We start from the raw sequence: 27995 nt of genomic DNA, 5'->3' as shown, positions 1-27995 counted from the left end.
AATTGGTAACTAGTCCCTAGAAGACAATACAGTGATAACAGGTGGCCTTTTAAATTTTCCTGTAAATAAATGATTTGATTTTCTGTGAATCAGATTTCTTCATTATGCTTCCAAACCCCACAGGACTCCCTGGGAGCTTCTCTTCAAACAGAAAGGTTAATGTGCTCTTGTCTTTCCTGACAGCCCTTGGCATTATATAATGTTTCTCTTCATTGAGAGACAAAAGGAATCCGATGCATTACAAATCACAAACAAATGGCAGGCTTGGAAGTCAGGCTGCCAAAATAACCACATTTTCTTGATATTTTTCTTATAATTTATTGCCAAGCTTCCATCCAAACAACCACTGGTAAATCTCAGTCGGTGGGAACTTGGCCCAGTTACAAAATGCTTCCTTGATGTCAATTTAAGGGTGCAGCGGCCCGTGGTTTTAAGCATAAACACTAGGAAAGGGTGACCTCTGCGGGGCCAGCCCCTCCGGACCCATTTCACGGCCTTCGGAGTCCAAGTGGGCGCTCACTGATTCTGGACCATTTAACTGACTGGTCTGCACTGAGCCGGGGAAGCTGAGCGCCAAGACTGCTCAGGTGGGACCCCAGTTGATCTTTCTGCAGGTGGTCGTTCTGCAGCTGGCTTGCACCGATAGGAAAAGGCGTCTGCTGGGGGTGCAAAACTGCGGGCAAGGACCCCCGAGGAAGCAGGTGCAAGCGCCGGGAACTCAGAGAAGCGAGGGCTGGGGCTCACCTCCTGCCTCTTCGCAGCCTCAGTTGTCACCACCGCCCTGCCAGTCTGCCCTTCGCGGCTGCATCCCCCGCACCATCGGGCCGCCCCTCTGGATTACTCATTCTCCCTGCCCACTCGTGGCCGCCCGTGTGTGGGCATAGCCTGGAGGCTCTCGTCGTGCGTGACCCATATCCCTCGCGATCGCCCGGTCTGTGGCAGCCACGCTGGGCGCTCCATGTCCCGCCCCGGTACCAGGCGCGCAGTTTCCAGCTCAGGCCCGGGAGCGCACACCCCGAGGCTCCCGTATCCGCGGTCGGGGAGGGCCTGGGCTGTGTGCTCGTGTCTGAACGTCTGAGGACCCTCAGATTCTCACAGGGCCCGGATTCCGTAGGGACCGTCCACTTGGAGCCGTTGACCTTGACCCTCTTGTAAGCAGCGAGCCCCGTCTCCGGGCTCGGGCGACCTCCGCAGACCCTGGGCCCTCCCGCCGCACCCGCCCCGCGCCCTCTGGCCCGGCCCTGCCCGGCCCGGGTGGGTTCCGGGCGCCCTCACCTGCTGAGGTCGCTCACGAAGCCGCCGCTCCTCTCGTCCAGGAAGCGCTTCCAGCCGTCGGCCGTCTTCACCCAGCTCTGCCCGGGGGAGCGCCAGTCCTGTCCCAGGAACGGCATGGCAGCGACGCGGAAGCGCCGGGGCGCGGGGACCTGGGGCGCGCTGGGGAGTGCGGCGCCGCGCGGGGCCCAGTATTTATCCGGGCCTGGCCGCTGCGCTTTGTTGCCGGAAGAGCCGCCCGCGCCTGGCCCGGCCCCCGCCAAGCCCACGTGGCTTTGTTTATGGGCCCGGCTGGCTTTCCGCGCCCCCGAGCCCCGCGGTTGCACAACGCGCCTGGGAGCTGAAGCCGTGCGCCCTCCGGCTGCGCCCCGCGCAGACCCCGAGGCTCCTCCCGGCGAGGGGCAGGACCGGGGCGCCCAGACCCGCGCCGGCCAGGGGAGGGGAGCTGGCGCGCCGCGGGGTTGGGGAGGCCCAGCCCCTCCCCGCGCGCCCTGAGCTGTCACCAAGCCGGCGGCCTGACCCGGGTGGCGCAGGAGCCCGGGCCCAGGGCTGGGCGGGCAGGGCTCAGCCCAGGCGAGCGGCGCGGCGCCCGGGGTCGCCCGGCTTCCCACGGCGGTCCCTCCCCCTCCCGCAGTCCGGCGTGCTCTCTGCCCCAGCCCTGTACCGGAAACCCCAGGGCCCAAGTTTTGTTTTCATTTCGGTGACAGCGAGAAGAGGGGCCCAGACTGGCGGCCCGAGCCTGCGGCGCGCAGTGGCGCCCGGCCGCGCCGGTTTATCCAGCAGCCCTCCTGGGGCACTGCAGGTCACTGAGGGTCACTGCGGGGTTGCCCTGGCCAGCTGAGAAAGGGACTGAGAGCCTTGCGTGCAGGCCCCGGTTTCTCCGTAACACCCAGCACACGCTCTGAAGGCGCAAGGCTCAGTGTTTTCCTTTTGTTTTTGGTAACGCTCACTGCTCTTAGACCGTAATTCCATGAGAGTCGCTCCTCTTACTCCAGCGCCCTGCCAGGCCCAGAGCTGGACTTCGCAACTGTTTCTTACACAAATGGGTGGCAGTGGCCTTTCAGGACACTTTAACCCAGGGTCCCTGTGGTGATTGGCCGGCAGCTCCTCCAGCTCCACTGGAGGATCAGGGCAGACCGGGAAACTCTGGGCCTGTGGAGCTATGTGTTGGAGAGGGAGGAGAGATGTTTTCATTAAAGTTTATTTTCAAGTAGCCAGAGTTTTCTAATTAAGATTTCCCACCATAAATAATGAGGGTACAAACAGTAAAAATACCTTGTAAGAACACTGCAGAAAGCCCCAGACAAATGTTAAACCCATGGTCACGCAGAGAGGAGACAGTGTTAGGCCCCCATGTTCTGAGGAGAGTCGGTATCTGCAAGGTAGCAGCTCTGGGGGTGTGATTATTAGAGATGGATGCTGTGACAAGTCAGCTACATTTTGTAGAAGTCACAGGGGCCAGGAGCTAGAAGATTCAAAGGCTGTTAGAGCTGTGTACTGACTGCCTTATCTTGGCGAATGACAAATTCCTGAGGCTTCCTTTACTCAGTGTCAGAAACAAAGGGTGCCAGTAATGCCTGCCTTCCAGGGCAGAAAGTGTGGGGGACTGGCTTATTAGTGACAGAGCTCCCCTCCTCATGCTCTCACACCCTTGCCAGGCCTCTTGTGAGACATGTGTGCGTTCCCAGTTCTCAGGTTGGGTTTGGCCTGTGTCTTGCTTTGGCTGATGGGATACAGTAAATGGGATGTGAGCAGAACATGGGGTCTGTATTTGCCTGAATGGGCTTGGCCTGTAGCTGGTATTCCTTGAATGGTTTGAGTGACAAGTGTCCTGGCATGTGACACATGGAACACATACTCCAGTTGTCCCATAGTTGTGTTGGCAAGAAATGCATGTTTCTTGTTAAGTGTCTGAGACTTTTTTTGTGTTTTTGTTACACAGAATGATTGCATTAATAGCTGATTACTACAAAGGGTTAAGTGGACCAAAGTTGGTGGAAGGTTTTTTTGCCATTTAAAATTCAAGCACAAGTAGTTCTTGTCTTTTTGGCTTTTGAAATTATTACCACATATCTCTTGATTTAAAGTCGTATGTTACACTAATTAGTTATTTGAAATGAAACTATAGTTCCCTAACGAAATCTACATCCCAGCTGGGTATTCTGGTGCATATATGTAATCCCAGCATTCTGGGAGGCTGAGACAGGAGAATCACAAATTAGAACCCAGCCTGGGGAATTTAAATGACTTAGGAAGAGCCTGTACTAAAAAAATTTTCAGAGGGAGTGGGATATAGCTCAGTTCAAAGATCCTGGGTTCCATATCCACGAGGACAACAATAGCAACAACAAATGGTGACTTCTTAACTCAGATTTCTTCTAAAATATTATTGACTGCTTTAGATTTCCTCTGTAATCCAAAGCTAACATTTTTTGAACACGTGGTTTCACTAGGATGTCTTTTGATGCAGGGGCCCTCAAGACAGAGACTGTGCGGCATGGAGCTGGCCTTCCCAGCTGATGCTGGCTCGATATTTCGAAGACCCTGTGAACAGAAGCTGGGCCCTCACTGAGCATGTGAGTCTCTGACTGTGAAGTGTGAGAGTTCCAGCTTCAGGCTGAACGTATGGGGCTGGTGGACGTGCAGAGGGTTGGAGGCCAGTGAGGGCCTAGTGTCTACTGACGGCTTGGTGGGTGTGAGCAGTGTAACTGCTGTGATCTGCTGAGTCCACACTGAGCCAAGCCTGCATAGCCCCTAAATCGGCCATCCAGATCGCAGGGAGCGCATTTGATTTCCCACTTGTGCTTCCCCAAGGGGCTGGGAGCTCAGAGTAGCGCTGTGCCTCGGTGGTTGGAAGATGACAGTGCCTGGCCCAGTGCACACTGGATGGTGGGCAGTGAATGAGCTGAGCTGACCTGGGAGCTGTTACCCCGTTCATTACCTGTGGACCTAGTGTCACTTCTAAGGACACGGCAGTGTGCAAAGGAGGAGGTGCACCCCCCATCTGACAGAGGCGCCTTCACAATTGGTGAGATGAGTAGGGAAGGTGGACCGTGCCTGGACCTTAGGAAAGAAGTCGCTTCCTGGAAAGTTTCTGCCATGGATGGCAGGTGCTAAGCACTCTGCAGATGTGATCTTATTTATGACCTCTTGGAGAGCTGAAAGCTGAGGGCTGTCATTCCCTCCCTATAGAGGAAGAAACTTAGGCTCAGAAGGGTAAAGCAGCCTGGCTTGGATCACCTAGCTCAGAGATGGCAAATCTTTGAGGGACCGAGTACCCAGCCTGCAACCTGGGATGCATCTATGTATCACTGCGTGCCAACACTGCATAAAGCCTAAATATTAAGGTTTAATTTAGAAAACAGCAACTCATTCATGAACATGTTTTGTCTTAAGATAAAAACAATAAGTCCCATGCCATAGGTTCACCGGCACTGACCTCCAAGTGTATAGTAAAAACTCAGAGGGAATCTAGGTTTGTCTGTAGCTTTGGCTGGAAGCAGATCATCAAGGTTAAAAACAGGTGTGATGTTGGGTAAGTCATTTAACTTGGGTAATACTTTCTTCATCTTAAAACAAGAATAATTATACAGGAGTACGTACCTCAAAGGAGGAAGTTACGAGGATTTATTGAGATAAGATATTAAAGTGCATCTCAGAGCCAGTGCCAACAGTAGTTATTGTCCTTGTCATCATGAAATTTCCTAAGCTGCTGTCTTTTACTTGGTTAAGTCCAATGTCTTCTGTCAAATGCTGTGTTTGGGGACATGGAGCACAGCTCACTCAGTTCACTCTTACATGTGGGAAAAGTGTCCTCTGGGGTGAAAGGGTAAAATGGCACAATGACTTGCATATGGTTAGTGACTAGTTATTGGACTTGGACACTACACAGGACCATATTCTGTAGGAAATGTGGAAGATGACATTTCCAGAGGCACCCATGGCAGAAATCTGGCCTGTCTGTCTCTTCCTAGGACTGTCTGGGGACATTGTAGAAAGGGTTGTGAAAAATTAGATGCATATGAAGGCCACTGCAGCTTCCAAACCAAAGTGACATTCATTTAGGGCTTTGTACTTCTCACTGAGATGCAATGGCATTTTGTTGTTTTCGTGGTTCTTTCTGAAAGCTTTTTTTTTTAAAGAAAATACTTCTCAGTGATAGTTATGAGTTAAAAATAACTTGCTTGTAGTATGGGGCAGGGACAGGGATCAGCTAAATTTGTTCAAGTTAGAGTGAATTTTACACAGCAGGAGCTGAGGGAACTCAGGGTACTAAATTCCACCTATCAGTGTTGTCACAAGAATGTGTGTTTAATGTCACAGCAATTTGCATATGACCTTACACCCCATCTGCCCAGGGCGGGACATCCTTGGAGCAGTGTGAAATGCATTTGTGAGGTGCATTTGAGCAGGAACTGCCAGGCGTGCGTTATTTTTGGGTCTCTGGCTGTCACAAGTCCAACCAGCTAAAGGCGGTCAGACGCATGTCACTGCAAATATGCTCATTACTTTAATGAGAATCATTTGGCATTCCTCAAGTGTGGTCTGGTTCTTTTTTAAAGAGAGGGTCAAGGGCGTTCTGCTATAATACTTTTTCTTTCATAGACCAATTGCTCAGTTGCAATGAAAATTCTTTTGGTAAGTAGCAAAAGGGATTTGGAGACAAAGCTGCTGACTTTTGTATAGTTTAAGGAAATGAATGAAACAGCAACATGTATACCAGTGGAAGGCCAGACTTGTGGTGTCTTAACTTATAGGTTTTAAAATAGGGATGTGAAATTGGTTACAGACACACAGCTTTCAATACAAAACGAATGCCTGAAATTGGTTAAAGCCAGGCTCAAGGGCTATCTTGAGTGGCTGAGCAGTGCATTTTAGTCCTAAAATTTCACATGTGCCAGTAGAGCTTGTACTGAAATTCACCTGGCCATGAGTTTGGTGGCTTTCTTGCTTATCACACAATTTTGTAAGGTAGGCACTTTCTCATCTCCATTTTTTTTTTTTTTGTCTTTTTTCTTTTTATCGGTACCAGGGATCAAACTCACAACTGCCTGCTTGCAAGGCAGGCACTTATGCCGCTGAGCTATATCCCCAGCCCGTCTCATCTCCATTTTATAGATGAGGAGACTGAGGCTTGGGTGTGGCAACGGTTCACTCACAGTCCAGCTTCCAAATTAGAGCGGCCTGAAAAGATGACCCTTACCCACAAGAACTGCTAAGGCTGAAAGAATGGACTCTATAAGAAACACAGCTGTGTCATAGCAGTCCTGCTACCTGGGCAACACGAGACATACCAGGAGGACTAGAATATCCCATGATTCTCTACTGAGCTGCTGGGAGACATAAATTGTGAGTTAACATCTAAATCCACCAACTCATGCATCCCAGGGGCAGGATTTTATCAGAGCTGACATTTATCATCCAATGAGCATTGTTTAAGAGGAGACAGGAGCAATACCAGATGCAAGGGCCTACCGCGGTTGGTCCTCAAGGGCAGCAGGAGCCTGGAGCAGCCAGACATTTGCAAACTCAGGTGCCCATGAGTCCCGTCTACACCTGATCATAAGGCTGAGGGCAGCTCAGATCTGCTGCCTGTTGTTTTTTGACAAACTGTCATTGCTGCCTGTTTTGGTTGGTTCACCCTGGTGATCAGAGGATCCCTTGTGGGTCATGGGAAGTGTATTTCCCCATATGAGTCAGCTCCCATTCTGTCAAATACCAGAGAAGCCATTCAGCCTGTTCTGTGTCCTGCTTTTGTGTTTATCCACTTACATGTGTGCCAGAGGTGATTGTGTGAATTTTTGATCTCATCAAAAGGATAATCATTAATAATCCCAGTTTTTCATTGGGTAATAGAAAAACACAATTTTCTCTCGCCCTTTCTCCCAGCTGTTTTGCATATGTATTTCTACCTGTAGGAACTGTCACTTTCTTCACAGAAAGCTACACTCTGTAGCTACACTCTGCTCCCTGAGGTGTCCCTGGTGCCCGGCACATCCGAGATCTGAAACTCCAAGTATAGCCGGGCAGCAGTGGCCTATGAACTGCAAGCCATTTCACTGCTTCTCTCAGATGATTCAACAAAAAGAAAAAGAAAACAAGCCCGTGACTTCTTCTGCACAACAGTATGTTCACTTCAGGAGGAAGAAAATGGTTAAAGGGAGGTACAGAATGTTCATCTTCTTTTCCATCCTGACGACTGCCTGAGAGATTTGGTCCCTTAAGGAATGTCTTATTTTCTTCCAGGCCTTACTAATGATAGTAACTTAAGAAATAATTTAGTATTGTAAACATCTGCTTTGCTAAAAATGGTATTCCATAAAAGCCTTTGCTACGTGTCTTCAAATTGTGTATTTATTTACAAGATGATGGTTCATAAGAGATTCTCTCATCTGTTAGCAAAGCCAAGGACAGCTTATCTTTAGTTCTGCTTTGGACCATTTTACAGGTAGTGAAATTTCTTATTCACTATCACTTGTCCATTGTCTCGGCAGGGAGGCATCGTACCCTTGCCATTCTGTTCCTGGCAGTGCTCTTAGCAGTTTCAAGACCGCACAGATAAACACAGACCTGCAGGGAGATTGTAGGCCATAAAGAGAGAAAGCTATGTAAGTGTGTTCCCCTTAACCCTGCGACGGGGTAGCGAGAGAGGGTGAACACACTTACATAGCTTGAAAACAGTAATAGTGACAGTGTAGACCTTTGATGTGGCAGATTCCGAGGTCACACACACAACCTGCCTTCACCTCTGCTCCTCTGAACTCCCCACCACAGTTGCATTTGGTAGAGGAGATGATTTTGTAAGTATTAGGATTTACCAGAAGAAATCATCTGCTGAGAAAACTGGACATAATCTCAAGGATAGGTTTCACCTTGCACAAAGCTGGCAGGTTTAGAAATACCAAGACGGAGAAGAATGTTGAGCCATGGTTGTGTGACAGTCAGAGATGAGTGACTGAAAAATTCAGAGCTGCAGAATTTGCTGATAAACTGACAACACGAGTACAGTGACCCTGAGCCCAGGAAAAGTCATCTGGTGGTATTTTATAAATTTGCCCAAGGCATATATTTTGTTATTTACAAATTTATAAAATACTGTTCCAGATATGGAATTACCTGGAAGGCAGGAGAGAGGTTACTCCCATTTATTAGTGTCTGTTGTGTGACTGAGTTTTTTTTTCCTACATGATTTCTTTAGCTTACTCCAAACCACCGCAAGGTCGGTGTAAAGTCCCTACTCCAGATGAAAAGGAACTGGGGTGGCTTGCTCAGAATCACACAGTTCACAGGTGGCAGAGCTGATATCGGAACCCAGGACTTTCCACTCAAAGCTCATGGTCTTCCTGTGATGCCATTCTGTCTCCCAGAGTTTGCACAAGGCCGACAGGAGAGAGAAAGGACACACGGAGAGACGTTAGAGCCTTTGGGAGAACATTATTCCATGTAGAAGAGGGTTGGGACCAGACACACAGCTGACTGTTTTTAGCATTGTGTGGTCTGTAGGAGCCTTGCGTGTCGGGTTCCTTCAGCATATTACCAAGAAATGCATCAAGGGAAGTACTCACGTGGTTCCTGCTGATGGGATTAACTATGTTTAGTGTCTGATACATTATGCAGAAGCTTTTAAAAATCATGGAATCATGGCAGGCAGGAAGCATGGAAAAAGTTGGGGGTCCTGTCCTACAGAATGTAGCAAAGACAGGGTAATTTCCCTTTGTCTAGAATTCACAATATCAGAGCAGAGGGAGACAGGAGCGGTCTCTCTCACGCTTCGCCACTGCTCACAGAATCTTGGGCTGTCAGTGCCACAACCTTGGGCTGGAGGCATCTGGGAGCCTGGGTTGCTCACAGGGAGCACAGACATGGTTCCTGTTACTTCCAGCATTTCATGGCGCTGTGTCAGGGGAAGGAGTGTTTGAGTGTTTGATCCTAATCAAGGGAAACTAGGTTACTGCTACCCAAGAGTGGTGACATAAACATCCTCAGAGCCTGGAGACCTCACTGGGGCATTTGGAAGTCTCTTGCACAGTAATTATGGTTCCTGGGAAAACAGTTGCCATGCACCTGCTCTCCCTGTTGGGTCTGGAGGTTCTTTCCTCCGCTTCCCCACTGACCTGCAGCTGCCAGTTTCTGGTGGGTCCCCTGAGCCCCACCCACATCATTTAGTTTAACCATCCAAGTAGTCTTATAACCTGGGGGGCCCTGTGTGATACAAACGGGGAGAATTTCATCTTACTGAATGGAGTAGCTTCAGCTTCCCCAAGTGCTGGGGTCTGTGCCTAGATCCCCAACCCTCCAAAGGGGTGCACGGTGAAGGCCCAAAGGAATGAAAAAAAGCATGATCTTTAGGGCTCCAGGAGGACTAAAATCCTTGGCAGAGCTCGTAACTCTGCTATCCAGCTGGCCAACTGATTCTGGGCAGCCTGTATTTAATCAGAACAAGCAAGGAGTTGAATGGAAAACTCAGGAAACCTGAGCAGGATCATGGGAAGGTTCAAGGACCCCTCAGGGCAACGGAAGATGCTAATTAAGGAAAACTATCCAGAAAGTCCCCAGGTGGCCTCAGCTGTGGCCTGTCTGCCCCCCCCCCCCAGTGTCTCCTCCTTCTCAATTCTATCATGCCCGGCCATGCCACAGCCCTGCACGTGTACTCGGCTTCAATGACTCCAACACCACAGGATACAGAATTCTGCTTTTTGAAAAAGCAAGAGTCCTTTTGATGTTTAAATCAATTCGCTCTATAGACATCTGATTTATATGCAGACTTAGAAGAGGACGTTATTTCAGGAATAATGCAAAATAGTAAAGAGAGGCTATTTTAAAAGTCCATTTTACTTGAGAAACTAAGGCAAATGCACAGTACTTTTCCCCAGCACATGTGGGACAGAATGTCTAAGTCATATATATTTTTCAACTGGTTGTTATCAAATCATACTCCTTTGGAATTTGCAGTCACCAAACAATGATTTTTTTCCTTTTTCAATCTTTTTTTTTTTCCTGAGGTTGCACAAAATCCCTGCCACTGAGAAGCAGATGAGTGGGGTGTAGCTCTTACCAACCCAGGCATAAGCTGGCTGCTATGTGAGGACCTGTGTGAGACTCTCACATGACCCTGACCAGCTTTGTGACCATGTGCAAGCTCAGTGAATATCTATTTTTGAGTGTTGTCATATGTAAACACAGTATTAATCATTTATTCATTTAGCGTATACTTGTTGGCATTAGAAATATAAGACTAAAAAGAAGCAAAACCGTATTTATACATATACCAAAAATTTTTCAAAAACAAAAATAAAATTTTTAAAAAGCAAAGGAATCTACTTCTAACAAGTAAACAAACATTCCATTTACCAGATGGTCTCTGAAGTTGAGGCAGTTGTTGGTCTAGAAATCTACTGTGCAGATTGTTCTGAGAATTAATTGAGATGTTTGTGATTTACTGGACACATAATGTGATAGTTTGTAGATGCTGGAGATTATGGTCATCTGCGGGGGGGGGGAACATTGTGGTGGATTAACTCATGGTCAGCTTGTAACACTGAATTGTGGTGCTGCGCATGGAAGGCCCACCTGAGGGTTGCTACCAACAGCATAAAAGGAGAATTGGTGAGAAAGAGGTGGTGCTGTGGGTTCTCCCGGGGAGGCTTGTTGTCCTGGTTTTCCTAATGAACTGGGTTGTTCTCATTATTGTAGGAGCTCAGGTCCTCACTGAAACTGAGGAAGGCTGTGGTTCTCTTTGGAGAGCTCTGGTCCTTAGCTTAAGCATCGCTTTCTGGCTCCAGTGCAAATTCCTCAGCCTGCTGGCCCAGATCCTTCACCCCGCTGGTGCAGACTTTCTAGTGTCCACTACTGACCTCTGGGCCTTCCCAGTGCAGATCCTTGATTCAGACTTGCATGAGGCATTGTCATGAGTTCTAGGCCTCCAGTTGGACTGTGGAGGACATTACCCTGGGCTCTAGGTCTTCAGCTGGATTCGGGCAGGACATTGCCATGGGATCTAGGCCCTCAACTGGATTCTTTGGGTCTCGAAAGTGTAGACAGATGTCTTACATTCTTCTGCATTTGACTCTTTGGATGAATATTATAAAATTATACTATAAATTTGGTGTCTGTATTCAATCTGTTCCCTTGCAAGCCCTGACTATAATGTCCATGTCTATGATGTAATACTAATGTGTGTGAGGACAGAGGAGGAGCTGGCTGTGTTGCAGGGAAGTTGTGGAGGCTCCCATGCAAAAGGTGACATTTGAACGATGAACCTGATTCAGACCTCTCTTTGGCTGGGGAGAGGCTGCATCTCAGGAGACAGGAGATGAGGTGGAAGCAAGTGGGGCCTCTGTGCAGATGTCCTCAGCCCTGTGAAGCTTAGCAGGAGGCAGGTGCAGGCAGCCCAGTGGGCAGGGGTGCGTCTCCCCCACAGTATCAGATCCCGGCCCCCACATGTTGGCACCAGCGTGTGGCCATTCTTGTGGGCGTGTACTGCCTTCCTGTGCCTAGAGAGTGCTGGCGGGTGATACTGTATTGTAAACCATTAAGCAAAAGAAACAGATGGACCAGAGTACTGTTTCAAAGTACAAAGTCCCCAAAGAGTGCTATGGGTTCCTTGTTTAGATGGCATTCATCATGAACAGTGTTCTTTCTAGAGAAACGCATGGAGCAATGTGACAAAGTCAGTTTCCTTGTGCAAGGTGTCACAGATGTGACAGGACACAAAGGACCGGCAACTGTGAGCTTCTGGGGTTGATGGAATCAGGTGGCCAGTCTCCAGTGCTATTTTATTTTTCTTCTGTTTTCAAGAACCAAGGGAGCGGGCAGCAGGAGATTGGTGCCATGTAAAATCATGTTTGATTTTACTGGAGTGTACTATGCTCATTGAAATAGCAAGTGCTGCAAACCTGTGCAAGCATCAAATGAGCTGGCCCAGCAGAGGACAGGGCTGGGTCCACAGGCGCGTGTTTGCTGAGGGTCAGGCAAGTGGGTACTCTGGAGATGTCTTCTCACGTGGCCTCAAGAAGTCAGTGTAGTTATTCTCACCATCAGTTATGAGAATCAAGGTTCTGAGAAGGTGAGTTATCTGTCTGAGGTTTCCTAGCTGAGATGCCAAGCAGGGTCGCTGGATGTGGAGCTGAGAGCCGTCAGCGAGAGGACAGCTTGTGAAGTTGTGGACGATGAACGAAGGGTGGTGGGGCCACCAGGGGTAGCAGTGTGTGTGGGGTGAGTGGAGGGGCTGGTTACAGGGACCCAGAGAGGAGCTGCCCTGCTGGGGGAGGATCTCGTTAAGAGCTGTGGCCTTGGGCAGAAGAATGAAGTCGAATCCCAATGATCAGGAGAAAGGAGTCAAGGGAAACAGATTCTTTGGTCTCCCTCTCCTGCTGACCGAATCAGAAGTGGGAGGCCAAGCGAGCCCATGGTTAGGCTTCATAGGTCAGTTTCCTGGGGCACAGACCAAGGCAGGGCAGCTCTGGTATTGGGTTTGGAAAGGACCAGCCCAGCCAGTAAGAAACAAAGAGGAGATGGGACCCCCAGCTTTCCCTGCCCTTTCTACAGTGCCACGTGAGAGCTGCTTTCTCTGCCATTTCGGGGTTATCACTGTCACAGTTTTCCGAGGGTGATGAGAAAGGTCAGCAGATCTAACATCATGGTGGGGTGACTGGACGCGTGCTGGTTTTGACCACTCTGACCACTTTTGAGCACTCTGTCTCCCCCTTTACTCGACAGCAGCACTCAGCTCTCACATTTTTGCGGTGAACCCTCCCTCCCAGCGCCTCAGGTTCCACCTGTGGAGGATGAGCTAGGCCTGTGGCTGGGGGCGGGGGGCAGCTTTCCAGGAGGCAGGCTTGGTGAGTGAGCAGATGATCCCAAATCTTCCAGGTGTCACAGTGTGCTGTGCAAGCACAAGGGGCTCCCTCTCAGCACAGCGCATCAGCGTCTCAGCCTGGAGGGTGACCTGGGAGGATTGCTGCTTCAGGTCACCTCACTTCCTTCTAGGACACCAGCTTGATGTTTGTGGGATGGGATTCTGCCTGTCCACAAGGAGTCAGTCCTGTGAAAACCATTGTGGTGTCGATTTTATGTGGTTGCAAAAGTGTCTTTGTCAAGTTGTATCATCTAGACCCGACTCCTAGGCTCTGGGAACAATTTCTTACAGGGCCAGTAGTGCCACTTTGTTATATAGTTGCATATATCTTGTATTCTGATATATGTATTTTATAGCAATAGTAATGTGGTTCTGATGTCACCCATGGAGATCACATTACAGTGATAGAATGTAACAGTGAGCAGAGTGTGGGCTTCTGTTTTCATTTTCTAGATGTTCTAGGAAGGTATCTTAGTTACTTTTCTTGTAGCTGAGACAAAATACCCAGTATTTACAAGTTAAAGGAGGAAAGATTTCCTTAGCTTACAGTGTGTAGAGGTTTCAGTCCATAAATGGCTGGCTCCAGTAATCATAGAGGAGAAACAGTTTTTTTAAAAAAAATTTTATTTAAGGAGAAAAAGAAAAAAAAAACAGAAAAAGGGTACAAGTTATACAGAATTTCAGAAAAAAAAGTAGCAATCACTAGTTAATAGATTACATATTGTCATCTTAGAAATAGTTGTTCAAGTTACAAAATTAAAGCATGAAAGTGGACATTCAAACAGTGAGACTGCAAACAGTTCTGCTCAGTGATCCAACAAAATTCAATAATATGGTTATCTATCTTATACACTTAAATATACATGCAGTTATATCCTTTAGAGCACTTTCTTTTCCTCTCTTTTTTACAATGACAATTACACATTTTGGGTTTTATTACTCCCACAGTTCTTACTATTTTTTCTGAAGAGAATAAAATCAAATGTGACATAACAAAACAGAGTCAGTCAAATCAAAAGGCTGGACATAATACATAATGTAAAAACAGAATACAAGGTGATCAACAATGGTTACCATAATGCCTCTTGCTATCTTAAAAAGAATTGCCTATATCATCAGTTATAATGAAATTGAACAAAACAGTAAAGAACAAAAACAATAAAACCAAAACATTGGAGACATTACAGGACTTCAAAAGAAGATAATAGTCAAACCAGAATGGGCGTCATAGTGAATCTTATTGTCTTCACAGTTGTTGCCTATACGCTCAAACTTGGTACTATCAAGCAAAACAGAATAGAGGAAAATCAGTCAAAACAAGATGGTGAGAGCAATACAGGGCTTCAAATCAAGTTAATAGGAAATAAAAGTGGGTTATTATAATATATCCTGCTATTTTTTATTTATTTTTTCCCTTAATTAAAAAGATAAAAATAAAGAAGTAAATAATAAAAAAAGGAGATTGAGATAAAAGAGGACATAACAACAAAACAGCACAGGTCAGAACATAACCATTTAAGCAAAATAGTGTTTCACCACAAGATATCCCGACATAAAAGTAGTTACCATAGTGTCTCTTTCCTTGAAATCTTTGAGTATAATTTCATATACTGTAGCATCAAACATAACAAGACAATGTAAAACCATTCAAGAGAATGACAGTATTACAGGGTATTTAGAACCAACTAACAGAAAATGAACAATGGTTTCTGTATAATCTCCTTGTCTATAAAAGTTTTTGTTTATATTATCACATATAATAAAATCCAATAAGATACAACATGTTAAGACCGATGGAGACAGAAGAACAAAAGCTTGATGCAAGTTCAAAACAAGATGATATTAAATTAGCACTAGCTATTATGATGTATTGTTTTCTCCAAAATAGCTGTTCCTACCATCCAACCTTCTCTGCCTCATTTCTGTTGAGCTCTTTTTCTGTCGTTAGTTGTCAGTTTATCTTCTTCATTTCGCTTTCTGCTCCATTCATTATGGCCTCTCTGCCACTGTTTCTGGAATCTTGGTATTTTTCTTTTTTAGAATGTCCTTCAGTATTCTCTGTAGAGTTGAATTGGTGGTTGCAATTTCCCCTAGTTCCTCTTTATCCTGGAAGCACTTTGTGTCGAGAAGAAACAGTTTTTGGCAGGCAGAAGGCAGCAGATCAGTAAGGGACGACCACAGCCCTTCCTGCCCTCATATCTTAACCAGGCTACTGAGGGTGGCAGCACTCATACCTTTAATCCTAGTGCCCTGATCCTAGCATTGCACCATGAATCAATCCCACACTTTAGATCCAGCAACCTCTGAAAATTCTTTACCTGTGACTGCATGAGGCTTTGGGGGACATCTGGACATAGCCATAACAGAAGGACTAAGTGCAAGCCTGACCAATGCCTCTCTTAAATACACCGAGTGAGGCGTTCAGGACACATGGCCCAAATCAGGCCAGGCAGGCCTGTTGCAGGCTTCTGCTGTGAGACTTATTCAGCAGGAGCAGCTGGCAGGCAGGACGCAGCACTCAGCCTGGGGCAGCCTGGGAGGACAATGTGAGGGAAGACCCCACACAGAGCTGAGCCAGAGGACAGCACAGCTGAGGTGGAGGCAGGGAGACCCACCTGTTCAGCAGGGACTGTCCTGGGACCCTCTTAGTCCTAGCCAGGTGGAGACAGCTGATACCCACACTAGAAAGCAAGAGGGTGTTCTGCTGGATCATTGAGCCCAGATCCAGGGCTACCTGTGAACTTTCCACTGGTTTCTTTTTTACAGTACTAGGAATGGAATCTAGGGCTTCAAACATGCTAGGTAAGCATCCTATCACTCATTAGTCTTTTAAAAAGTTTTACCTTTTTACTTTTCAGTTTTGAGACAGAGTCTTGTTAACTTACGCTGGCCCTGAGCGTGTGATTCTCCTGCCTCAGCCTCCCAAGTAGCTGGGAATTACAGGCATTCACCAGCTTATTTTTTTCTATTTGCAACCAAATAGGTCTTTAGTGACCCAGAATGTCAGTTCAGAGGAGAAACAGAAGCATTTGTGTGGCTTGGACTAAACCGGCTGAAGCCCTCCAGACGGTTCTTGATTTTTCAATGTTTAACATGGGCCACTGAATCATTCTGAATGTTCTAGTGTGGTTTCATAAAGTCTATGCATCTGTATCAGCTCACTCTTGGAACTCACCTTCTCCCTGTTCACCATTAAAAAAGAAAAAAAAAAAAAAAAAACCAATTGCGCAGAATGTTCCAAGATGCAAGCAACAAGCTGAGCTGATCTTATCACCCCTCAGCACAGTTTTACCTAGATGAAAGCAAGGACCATTAAAATATCTGTTTGTAATTTTTATGTGAGAAGAGGCCGGAACACTGGGCATGAAATAGCGCTTATTGTGCCTGTGATACTAAACAGCCGAGAGCCTTCACGAGGCAGGGCGGGGCTGGCTCTTGGGGTCGGACATCTGCAGGGCAGGATGTGGAGCAGGCTGACTGCTAAGTCCCAGCTCCCCAGCACAGAAAAGGTCTTGGTCTGGGAGCCGAGTTTCCTGGGTCAGGAATAATGTATTCATGCATTCATGTTGATGAGTGGACATACTTTGTTCCTGTACTGTGCTGTGTCTATAATCCTCCTCAGGTACTCATCGTTTCTACTTTATTCCCTCTGGTTTGTCTTACCTATCTTGAGGAAGGTTTTGTGGCTTCCAGAAGCAGGCTTAGTTTCTGTAGCAATCATGGTGCCTTGAGATAGTAGTTAAGTACAGCATATCACTTACCTTTTATGGTAAAAACGCCTCCTTACTTTTTAAGAAACTTTACCCCTTTCCCACAAGGTTCTGATGGGCTGTTCATCACAGTACCCTTTCCCTCTCCACATTGGTTGCCAGGAAATCAGAGGAAGCCCATATGCTTCCTCCTTCATGCAGTAATTGGTCCATCTGTGGACACATGACCCACGCAGGGCCAATGAGAGTTTTCTTTGCTATTGATCTACAGATCAGGATAAGGGAGGGTGTCTTTCTGAAAAGGCTAAGTGAGAAGAACCTGCACCAAAGATTACCAGTCTTTTATAATGCTATTGAGGAAAACTGTGAACAGTAGCAGAGACAGAAGCTGGACATGAAGTGGTGAAGAGGAAGATGTAATATAATATATATAGCATAAAGCATTTATCCTTTTAGATGGTACCAGTCAGTGGTTCTTAGGATATTCATGTGCAACAATCACCATTACCTAATTCCAGAACGTGTTCACTGCCCCAAAAGGAAACCATGTAACAGTTAGCAGTCACGGCCCCTTCTCTCCTCACCTAGCCTGGGGAAATCACTGATCTTTCTGTCTGCGGATTTGCCTGTTCTGAACATTTGATAGCAGTGGAATCTTGTGATATGTGGCAGGTCAGTCTGCCTTCTTTTCCTTAGCATGATGTGCGCACAGTACAGCTGTCTTGAATCATATGCTAGCATTTGTCCTTTTGTATGGCCAACAATATTCCATTGTAAGAATGTACCACGTTTTGTTTCACCATGCATTGGTTTGGTTCATGTTTGGCTTATTTGGGGCCATTATCAATAATGCTGTTAGGAAGTTTTCATTGAGCATTGTGTAATGGCAACACATTATTTCTGTGATGATTTAATATTCCTGTTTGTCTTTGCTATCAGGATATAAATTTGTGAGTGCAGAGGAGCCTGGACAGTGTCTGTCAGCTGGTAGGTGTTCAGGGATTATGTATTTGTTAAGTGAATAAATGGAAATCAGAGTATGATCCCATTTTCCAGAGATGGGAACTGAGAGTTAGAATAATTAAGTAACTTGTTCAAGTCACATAATTAGTACATTTAACAGATTCTTAAAAATGAAGGACAGAAATCAAGTCTGAATGATTTGGAGGGAAAAAAGGGGAATGGTACTGGCAGCTCATAGAAGAAAGAGTCTTAGCAAATGAGTGGGGTGAGAAGGGGAAGATGGCCCTTTGGACCATGGGTGAAGGGATTTCCGAGAAGCAGCCTGGTGAGGATACTGCTGACATCTGCTCAAGCAGAGGACCTTGCAGGTGCACTGCTCTGGCTGTCACCGTCCCTGGATGTCTCCTGCTGTTTCTGCTGCTGGCTTCACCAGGATGCCTTTGCTATGATTCATCTCCATTGCCCGCATCATTAGCTTCTGTGGGTCCATCTGCTTGACCACAACTTGGCTTCGAGGGGAGCTGGGAAAGTGAGTATCTGATCATTTTGGCACCAGATGGTGGGTTCATCTTAACCTAAGACAGATAAATTTTCTAGGAAAGATTAGTGTTAGGTAGAAAAAGTTTTTGTCCATCTAACTATAGGTGGAAACCAGATGTCTCCAAATGGAATGCATCATAGTTGTTTGATAGTATTATAGCTGTTTGGGCACTTCATAGAATGCCCAGTTTGCTGAACCTTTTGATTTGGCGAGAGTCTTAGGTTGCTTTCCATTTACTCAGCTCTTCAAAAGTCAGATGTTGAAGGTATGTCAGCTCTTCACATATTCAAGAGATCTCTAATAATTTCTCATCTATCCTCCACCTTTGTTTTTAAAGCAAAGCCTGCCATAACACAGTGCCCTTCTAAATATAAGCAGAATTGATTGCCTTGAAAAACAAAAGCCAAGTCAAAAAAAAATCTCAGGGGAAAACACTGAGACTTCAGCCTCTGATGTCATGTGCACAAAATCAGGAGTCCGTCTGTTGCTTCAGACCTTGAGTTATGGTCGGACAGCCCTGCCCTTCTCTCACCCCTGTCCCAGAGGGGAATATATGGAGAAACACATGATTTTTCTTAGGTTAACGCTCTAGGACTTCTCAGGAGTCATCACCTCAAGGAAACTTGCTCCTGTCAACCATCTGTGCTCATGGAACAGAGATGTTGCCCTGAGTTAAGCAGCCTTTGATTAGATCAATGTAAAAATGTACCTACTGTCCTTGGCCGCTGGGCACCTGGGCAATTAAGGTGCATAGTTAACCATGACAGACAGAAAGCTGCCAGCATACTTGCATTTCAACCAAGACACCTCAGGTTTGCCAAAGAATTAGGAAAGGACATTCCAGGGAACAAGGTCATCTCTTTATTATCTCAGGTATTGGAGCCGGAGGGACCTTCGAGAGAATCCAGTTCCAGCTCTCCCACCTGACAGAGGAAGAAATGGGGGCCTGATGAGGCAGGATCCCTGGTTGGGGCTCCATAGCTCTACAGTGGCAGGATGAAAGCAGAACTTGGGTTCTCTGTTTCTGAAATGTAGAAAGGATAAAACATGTTGCAAATAAAAATTTCCTATAACATCAGATAATAAAGCAAGAAGAAGTCCTATTGTATGAAAGTTAGGTGAATTTAGCAGAATTGAGCAAGTGCTTGCTAGTTCTGCACCTCAATTTGCTTACTTGTGCAATGGAAATATTTCAGCCCCCTCCCACCAGGGTGAGTGAGGATTCACTGAATTAAAATAGCTCAGGACGGAGTTTGGAACACTGTGTATTCCGTGTTAGTTGCTGCATTGGTTTACTGCCTCCATCATGCAAAGGAATCTTCAAATAGGCCCGCTATGTAACTGAAAACTTAGAGAATTCAACCAAGGGGTGAACTTACTCCCTTCAAATTTTCTTATTGGAAATCTGTCCAAAAATAAGTTCTCACTGCGCTATTTTTAATGAGTCCAGGAACAGTAGGAAAGCGCATTGTGGGAGATAGGAGCTTGGTTGTAGTGTCAGTTCTGTGACCTTGGGAGAGTTACTCAAGCACCAGGAACCTCTGCTTTTCACGCCCATAAGATGGGGTAATGGGAAGATTCAGTTAGCATCTGTAGACCACTGGGCACAGTGTCTGGCACCTCATGAGCTCTTCGTAGTGAGTGGCTTTTTTTTTAATTGTAAAGACAGAAAAGTAAACAAAATAATGCAGTGTTTCAAAACAGGATAATAAGAAATTAACAATGGTTAATATATTGTGTATTGTCTTCAAAGGAGTTGCTCAGATTACAAGATATAGGCCTGTGAAATTAATCAACCAATATAAGCACCAACTGATCCCTTCAGTGAACTAAAAGAAATTAGTAGTATAATTATGTTAGCTATCTTGTATGTAAATGAATATATATTTTTTTCTTTTCCCTTCCTTCATTTCTTCTTTCTGTCATCCATGTTTTTCTTTCCTTGTGAGCAGCTTCTTTCCCTTTCTCAATACCCATTGCAGGTTTTGTGTTTTATTTACTCTTTTAGTTTCTTACACGAGGGAGACAAGACCATGCTTACACATGCACATTCCATTTATTTCACTTGTGTGAAATAAATGTTCAGAAACAAAAACCTATTGATAGCTGAGTAGTGCTCCTTTATATAAAAATACCACATCTTTTTTTTATCCATTCCATGGTTGATGGGCATTTGGATTGTTTCTAAGATCTAGCTATTACAAATTGTGATGCTATAAACATGGGTGCACATATATTGCTGTGGTGTGATGTTTTTAATTCTGGGAAAATACCCAGATGGGGAATAGGTGGGTCAAATGGGACCTATAATCCTAGCTTTTTGAGGATTCTCCATACTGATTTCCACAGTGGTTGTACCAGCCTACACTCCCACCAACAGTGGAGAAGGATTCTTTTCCCCCACAGCCCTTCCAGCATTTGTTATTGGTTGATTTCTTGATATTGGCCATTCTTTCTCAGGTAAGATGGAATCTCAGTGTTGTTTTAATTTGCATTTCTCAGATGACCAATGGTATTGAACAGTTTTTCACGTATTTATTTGCCATTTGTATTTCTTCATCTAAGAAGTGTGTATTCATCTCAGATGCCCAGTTTTGGATTGGGTCTTTGAATTTGGGGGGCCTGATATTTTTCAATTCTTTATATGTTCTAGATAGAAGTCCTTTGTCTGAAGGACAAGTGGCTAAAATTTTTCCCCAGTTCATAGGTTTTCTTTTCACTCTGTTGGTAATTTCTTTGGATGTGCAAAACTTTTTAATAAGATGAGATCTCAGTATGGTTTTTGTTCATGAACTCTCTGCTACCCCGTCTTCAAAATTTCTACCTATTTTGTCTTCTGGTATATTTAGTGTTTATGTTTTAATATATAGATCTTTGATCCATTTTGATTTTAGCTTAGTGCAGGGTAATAGACATGGGTCTAGTTTTAGTCTTCTTGACTGGATATCATAATAATAGCTGCTGGGAAGATTTTTGTTTCTAAGGCTCTCCACTCCTGTCAGCTTCTTTGTTTTTGCCTTTGAAGTCAACTACACAGCTTTGGATAATTGTGAGCTCTGGTGAGCTGAATGCTGGTTAATCAAGAGGTGGCTCTTCTCTCACTTAGTTGCTCGTGTGCATGGGTACGCGCATGGACAGGATTTGCAAGGAATCTGCTGGGTTTCAGATGGTGCTTGTCTGGAGTGCATCCATTTTGAGGGATGGAAGCAGACATGCTTTCCCAGGCAGTGGTCCCTTTAAGACTCTTAGGGAAAATCAGGTCTGGGAGACCCAGGTCAGTCAACATCCTTCCAGCTATAGAAGCACCTTCTTTAGATAAAGATAAAATGGGGTTTGGAAAGCTGTGACTTGCCCCAACACGTAAATACTTGGCTGTCCATGAAAGAAAGTTAGATTAGGAGAAACAAAGAGCAGAGAAGATTTATTGGCTCAAGTACTTGGAAAGCCCAGGGGTGGATATGGGCAGTGGGCCTGGCTGGAGGGCCTGCATCTCTGAATCTTTCTTTCCATCTCACTCATGGTGACTCTCTACACTGGCTTCAGCACAAGGAAGCTTTCTCAGTCTTGATAAAAAGCAGCCACTGGTGTTCCTTGTTGTCCACTGTCCTCAGAGCTGGGATTCTAGAAAAAGAGGGAAAGCATCAAAATTCCAGCCAAGGATTAGGAATTATATGATTGACCTGGCTCAGGTCACACACATTTCCTGAGGCAATGGCTCCCCTGGGAGAGTTCAGATTAGCACCTCCTCTGAGATCATCCCCTGTTGGAAGTGTGGGTGTCCTTCTGTCCTTCTTCTAGACCAGGCATCCTATTTGTGAATAAGCCAGGTGAATTGATTTTGTCCTTTCTGGAAGAGGATCAACTGCTTAAGATCACAAATTATGGCGATCTAAAACTATGTTTGAGACAACATTAAATCTCTGGATGAGAATCAAGGCAGAGTATCCTAAGGTTACCAGAAGAGCACTGAAAGGTCTGCTTCCATTTCCAACATCCTGTCTTTGTGAAACAGGGTTTTCTTAGGAGCAGCAATAGACTTTGGGTGTCGCTGTCTCTCATCTCCCTTGCTTGGGACTGTCTAGTTGCAGAAAATCAGGCCTTGCACTGATTCTGCACTATGATGTGTTATACACTTACTTTGTTATATATTGAAATATAATAATAATAGCAATGAAGTACACAAAAAAATGCAATGTGCTTGAATCATCCAAAAACCATCTTCCTCCTTTCTGTGGAAAAATTGTTTTTCATGAAACTGGTTCTTGGGCCAGAAATATTGGAAGTCACTTTCTAGAGTAGTAGAATTTTTGCCATGGTTGCCTGAGGTGACAGAATAGTTCCTTCTATAACTCCAGAGATGTTCACATCCTCCTTCCCAGAGGTTAGTGAATGAGGTATGTTCTGGGGCAAGGCGAGCATTAAGTTTGCAGTTGAATTAGGAAGCTAATCAGCTGACCTTAAATTTGAGTGTGCTGGATTGTTCAAGTCGGCTCAGTGTAATGTTGCCAGGGCCCTCGAGTAGGAAAGTGGGAGGCAGAAGAGTCAGAAAGGAGAAGTAACATGGCGTGGGAGGAGGATTTGCCTGGTCATTACTTGTCCTGAAGACCAATGAAGCCAAGTGCTAAGGAAGGCAAGTGAATTAGAAGCTGGAAAAGGCAAGATGATGGATTCTTGAAGGAGAAGGAGCTTAATACTGGGTCCAGTGAACCCATCCCTTAATTTTCTACTGTAAATTTGGATTAGAAGATAATGGTAGCTGACTATGCATCTCAGAACCTTTTCCTGAGGGACACAGGAAGTAATCTATGTGTTTCCCACTTGCTATGATGAACTTGGTGTGTGTAAAAGTGGCAAAACAGGATTTTTATCCACATTATTTTGTGTATGTTTATTGGAGCATCACAAAGAGTCTAGGAGACCCACAACATTACAGGATTTATTTTTAAAAAAGTTTTCTTTTGATTTTTTCAGGTAGAAGTGGCCCAGTTCAGTACAATGGCATGTGAAAAACCAGACTGAGCAATTTTGGAGGAGGTGAATCACTGGATTACTCATGCCTAGATGATGAAGATGATCCATTATGGTAAAGTATATGCTTTCCTAACAGAAGAGAGGTGTGGGTGGATGTTCATGATGATGAAGATGATGATGATGACTTTGATGCTGGCCATGTGAGCCAAGGTTCTCATGACAGTGAAATGGAGTAAAAATTGACTGATGCAGACACATGGAATGCATACCTCTTTGATTCAGGTGACAAGGAAAACAGTAATGTTAGCACATATTGACTACTTGAAATGTTGCAAAATGGCCACACAACCAAATGGAATGCTCTAATATTAGAATTAGGTCCAAATGGGCATCTGAGATAAATACACAGTTCTCAGATGAAGAAATACAAATGGCAAATAAATACATGAAAAAATGTTCATCATCATTAGTCATTAGAGAAATGCAAATTAAAACAGCACTGAGAGTCCATCTCACTCCAGAAAGAATGGCCAGGATCAAAAAAACCACCAACAAAAAGTGCTGGAGAGGCTGTGGGGAAAAAGGAACTCTCCTGCACTGTTGGTGGGAGTGTAGACGTGCAACCACTGTGGAGATCAGTCTGGAAACTCCTCAAAAGCTGGGATTGGAAGTCCTATTTGACCCAGCTAATCCACTTCTAGGCATATTCCCAGAAGAACTGAAAATATCATACCACAGTGATATATGTGCACCCATGTTTATAGCAGCACAATTTGTAATAGCCAGATCTTAGAAACAACCTAAGTGTCCATCAACTGAAGAATGGATAAAAAAGTTATGGTATTTTTATACAATGGAGTACTACTCAGCTATAAAGAATGATCACATTGAGATATTTATACATCAATGGACACAACTTGAGACCATACTCATAAGAGAAATAAATCAAACTCACATGTATAAATATAATATAGTCTCCCTAGTGTAAGAAATGGTAAGAGTACATAAGAGTTTTTGGTAATCACGATTCCCCATAACATTTCTTTGAAGCCTTATAATGTTTGCATTCATTAGTTGGAATGGTTTTATCCTGGTTTGTTTGATTTTATTATCTGTGATATTATGAACAGCTATTTTGAGGAAAAGAAGACATTATATTAGCCCGTGGTGATTTAATATCATCTTACTCTGAAGTCCTACTATGCTTTTGTTCTTCTGTTTCCATTGGTTCTATCATGTTCTATCTTATTGGATTTTATTATGTATGATAGTATAAACAAATTTTCTATGGAAAATGAAATAATATAGTAGCCATCGTTTGTTCTCTGTTATTTGGTTCTGCAAGCCCTGTAATGCTTTATTCTCTTGAATGGTTTTATACTGTTTTTTTATGTTTGATACTATCATATATGGAGTTATGTTCAACTATTTCAAAGAAAGAGTCATTATGGTAGTTACTGTTAATTATGGGTTGTCTTGTGGTCAAATGCTGTGTTTCTTGCATTGTTCTGATCTGATCTGCTTTGTTATATCCTCTTTTGTCTTAATCTCTTTTATTAGGTCCAGAAATGTAGTAAGGATCTGTGGTGGTTAATACATTTTGTTAACTTGAGACGTTTACAAGTTTAAGCCACTCAGCAGAGCCAGGATCCTTACTACACACCCTCATCCTGTGCAAGAGGAGGCCAGGGAGATGGTGTGGGTGGGTAGTCTGCTACCGTATGAGGGAGGAAGAGGCTTGCTCTTCTCCTCTTTTGCTCTTGCTGCTTTTGCTGTGTTCTGCCACCTTGCACTGTTGCCCTGTGCCGTGCCACCTTGTCTTGGAACCAGTTTATTATGGACTGAAACATCCACACACTGTGAGCTAAACAAAGCTTTCCTTCCTTAACTTTGGGTGTCGAGCACTCTGTCTCGGCAATGAGAGAAAAGTTACTAAGACAGGGTCTTGTGGGGTAAAATGTGTTGGACAGATGCAGGACTGCCGTTCAGTGTGTTGTGAGACAGAGTCTCCCTGTGTAGTTTAGGCTGGCCTTGAACTCATTATGTAGCCCAGGCTAGCCTCAAACCTGCAGTGATTCTCTTGCCTCAGCCTCACAAGTGCTGGGATTTGGCAGTTGTAACAGATGAAATGCTGCAAGATTCTATGAAATACACAAAAGCTGAAATGCAAGTAAAACGTTCTGCATGCACCGCTAACCGTATTAAAAGCATAGTGTGACCCCTCATAGGTGAACTGAAAGCTCTGGTAGGTCTGCTGTGCTAGGCATGATTTCTCATGGTGATCACAGGAATGTAAAAGAATTATGGAAAAGCGATGGATCAAAATATGTCATAAAAATTTATGCTCTTGTATAGAGATTCCATTCCTGTCCTCATTGAGGTCTGGGAAGTTTATATTTATACCATGGAAATGTTATTGGAATTCTAGCAAATTAATTCCAATCTGCCACTTCCAGTGAAACCCATGGCAAGATTAAAGACACGAAGGCATATTTATAATTATGGGGAGCCAAGATTTCCTGAGTCTGGCCCAGACGAAGGTTCATGGAATGAAGGCCTCGACCTTGGGCCTAACCCAGATTTTATTAATTTGTGAAGAAGGAGGTGGCACATCTGCTTACGGGTGGCAGGAGGATGAGTGACTGTGAGAACGGCAGGATGGACTTGAGTGCTATGAGCTGGGCTATGTAGCAGGCCTGAGACCCCCTCTGCAATATGCAGAGAGAAGGATATGCACAAGAACCAACTTGTACAACACAGTTGAGGTAGCATTTAATGTTTTGGGGCTGGTGCTTCAGCCTCTGGTGTGCACACATTTTCTGCCCTGGGTCATATCCTCTTATCTCAAGGCTGAACCCAGTTGACAACCCTGGAATGGTGGCTCTGTATCCCACTTGGCTCAGCCTTGTTTTGATGGCAGTCATGGGGCGGGAAAATAGGACTGTTGCCTAGCTTCAAAGATTACACACTAGCACCTCAGCTGGCCCTATTTACATTGCTCAGAGCCAATTGAAGGGAACAGGAAATGGCTAAGCCAGCTCTGTACATAACAGTTCATGGAGACAGGGCCAGGGTTAGCTAAGGTGGAGGTAACTGCTCTGTATTCAATGAGAGTCGTCCAGGTGGTCCTCCACACACTTGTAGGTGTGAAGGCTTACTGTACTTGCAGTGTAGACATTTGTCCTGGAATTCAGCCACCAGGTCCTTATTCATATAGTAATAAACCAAACTGTGTTGTAAGCAGACTTGCAGCTCCCACCTCCAAACTACTCGGAATGTGACGTCTGACAGTTGGTTTACTGGTTGCCCATCAATGTTACATTTGCAAACACAGCACAAGTTGATCAGCACAGCAACTCTATGCAGGAGCAAAGCAGAAAATCCAAATGAAATATTGCAATTTCAAAACCGAGAATTGTATAGCACAATCTTAGGATTTCAGAAAAACATACTGTTGGCCTTGTAGATGGCAAAGAAAGGCAAACTAGTGCTGCTGATGTCCCCATTTCCCAGTGATGCAAATACTGATAGGGAAGCCTTAATGAGACAGACGCCTGAGATGAAAACTGTCTCCAAAGAACCAAAGGTGGAGTAGAAATGGTGATGACTTAACTTGTGCAGCAGCTATGATGTCACCTGAAACACAAGGCACTGGCCAAGGCTCGTGTTTCATTTGATCCTAAGTATGTGTGGCATAAACAATTTGATAGTTGACAAAGAAAATAAAAGTACAAACCACGATGGAGAAGTTTTCTTAGAGGATTGGGACTGGAGCTTGTAAGAGATCATTTGTAACAGGAAAAATAAAATGTTTCTGCCCAGGGAACCATGGAAAAAATTGTGGCGCATACTGGAGAGCTGACAGTGAACAGGCAGGCACAGCACCACGAAGACCTACTGTGACAACAGGAAAACAGAGAAGGTGTCGACTGTGCTCGATAAGAAAGGACAAGAAAGAAAACGGGTGCCATCAGTGCAACACTTGTGCATAGGACATGCAGTTATATGTGGGGCTGCCTTGGGTGTGGCGGTGGAAGCCAAGCTTGTTTTTGTGATAGAATTCTGTTGGTGTTTTCGTTGTAGTTCACACGGGAATTTACTTCTGATGTTATCTTTTGGGTTTTGTGAGCAAGTACAAGCTGGTTTGAAAATGTTGATATCTATTCTAAACGTACAATACATTGAATTTAATACTTTATTTTATTGATACTTTATGTTTCTGTTAACTACACCTTATACAATATAACAAGAACCTCCTGACAAAATAGGAAGGGCACTGAGGTGTCAGGTGTGGCCTACAGACAGGCCAGGAAAGCTAAACACATGTGCTGTCAGTGTAAGCGATGTGTGTGTGGGCCGCCATGTGTGCAGACTGCTTTAGCTGTGGTAACTAAAGATTATTTTTGTGTATCCTGTATTGATATTTTTATTGTAGCTCATATAAGAATTTATTTGTGTTGTTCTTTTTTCTTTTTTTTTTTTTTCTGGTACCTCTTTTTTCTTTTTTTTTTCTGGTACCAGGGATCGAACTCATGACTATGCACTTGCCAGGCAGGCACTTACGTCACTGAGCTAAATCCCCTGCCCTGTGTTCTTTTGTAGTCTGAGCACAACAAAAAATTCAACGTTGGAAATTTTGATGCTTTTTAAAATAAATGTTCAATAAATATTAGAAATTAAA

General features: G+C 44.8%; 1 protein-coding gene and 1 long non-coding RNA gene across 2 annotated transcripts in view; one reads left to right on the top strand and one right to left on the bottom strand.

Annotated features, from left to right (window-relative positions):
* Fbxo32 (F-box protein 32) overlaps positions 1–1674 on the bottom strand; it is a 35725-nt gene extending 34051 nt beyond the window's left edge. Inside the window, exon 1 of the mRNA XM_003467360.5 lies at positions 1276–1674. Within this exon, the coding sequence (XP_003467408.1) occupies positions 1276–1391 (116 nt within the window). The 5' untranslated portion in view covers positions 1392–1674. The remainder of the gene's footprint in view (positions 1–1275) is intronic.
* On the top strand, positions 400–27995 carry LOC106027134 (uncharacterized). The gene is made up of 4 exons (XR_001200711.3): positions 400–1151; positions 3743–3848; positions 23315–23426; positions 27137–27995. It is a non-coding gene; the product is annotated as an uncharacterized LOC106027134 (long non-coding RNA).

The sequence above is a fragment of the Cavia porcellus genome, unplaced genomic scaffold, assembly GCF_034190915.1.
Source record: "Cavia porcellus strain 051 isolate PalLab524CR breed Dunkin Hartley unplaced genomic scaffold, mCavPor4.1 scaffold_19, whole genome shotgun sequence".
Lineage (NCBI taxonomy): Eukaryota > Metazoa > Chordata > Mammalia > Rodentia > Caviidae > Cavia > Cavia porcellus.
Note: the sequence above shows the minus strand (reverse complement) of the source record. Positions and strands in the feature narration are given on the sequence as shown.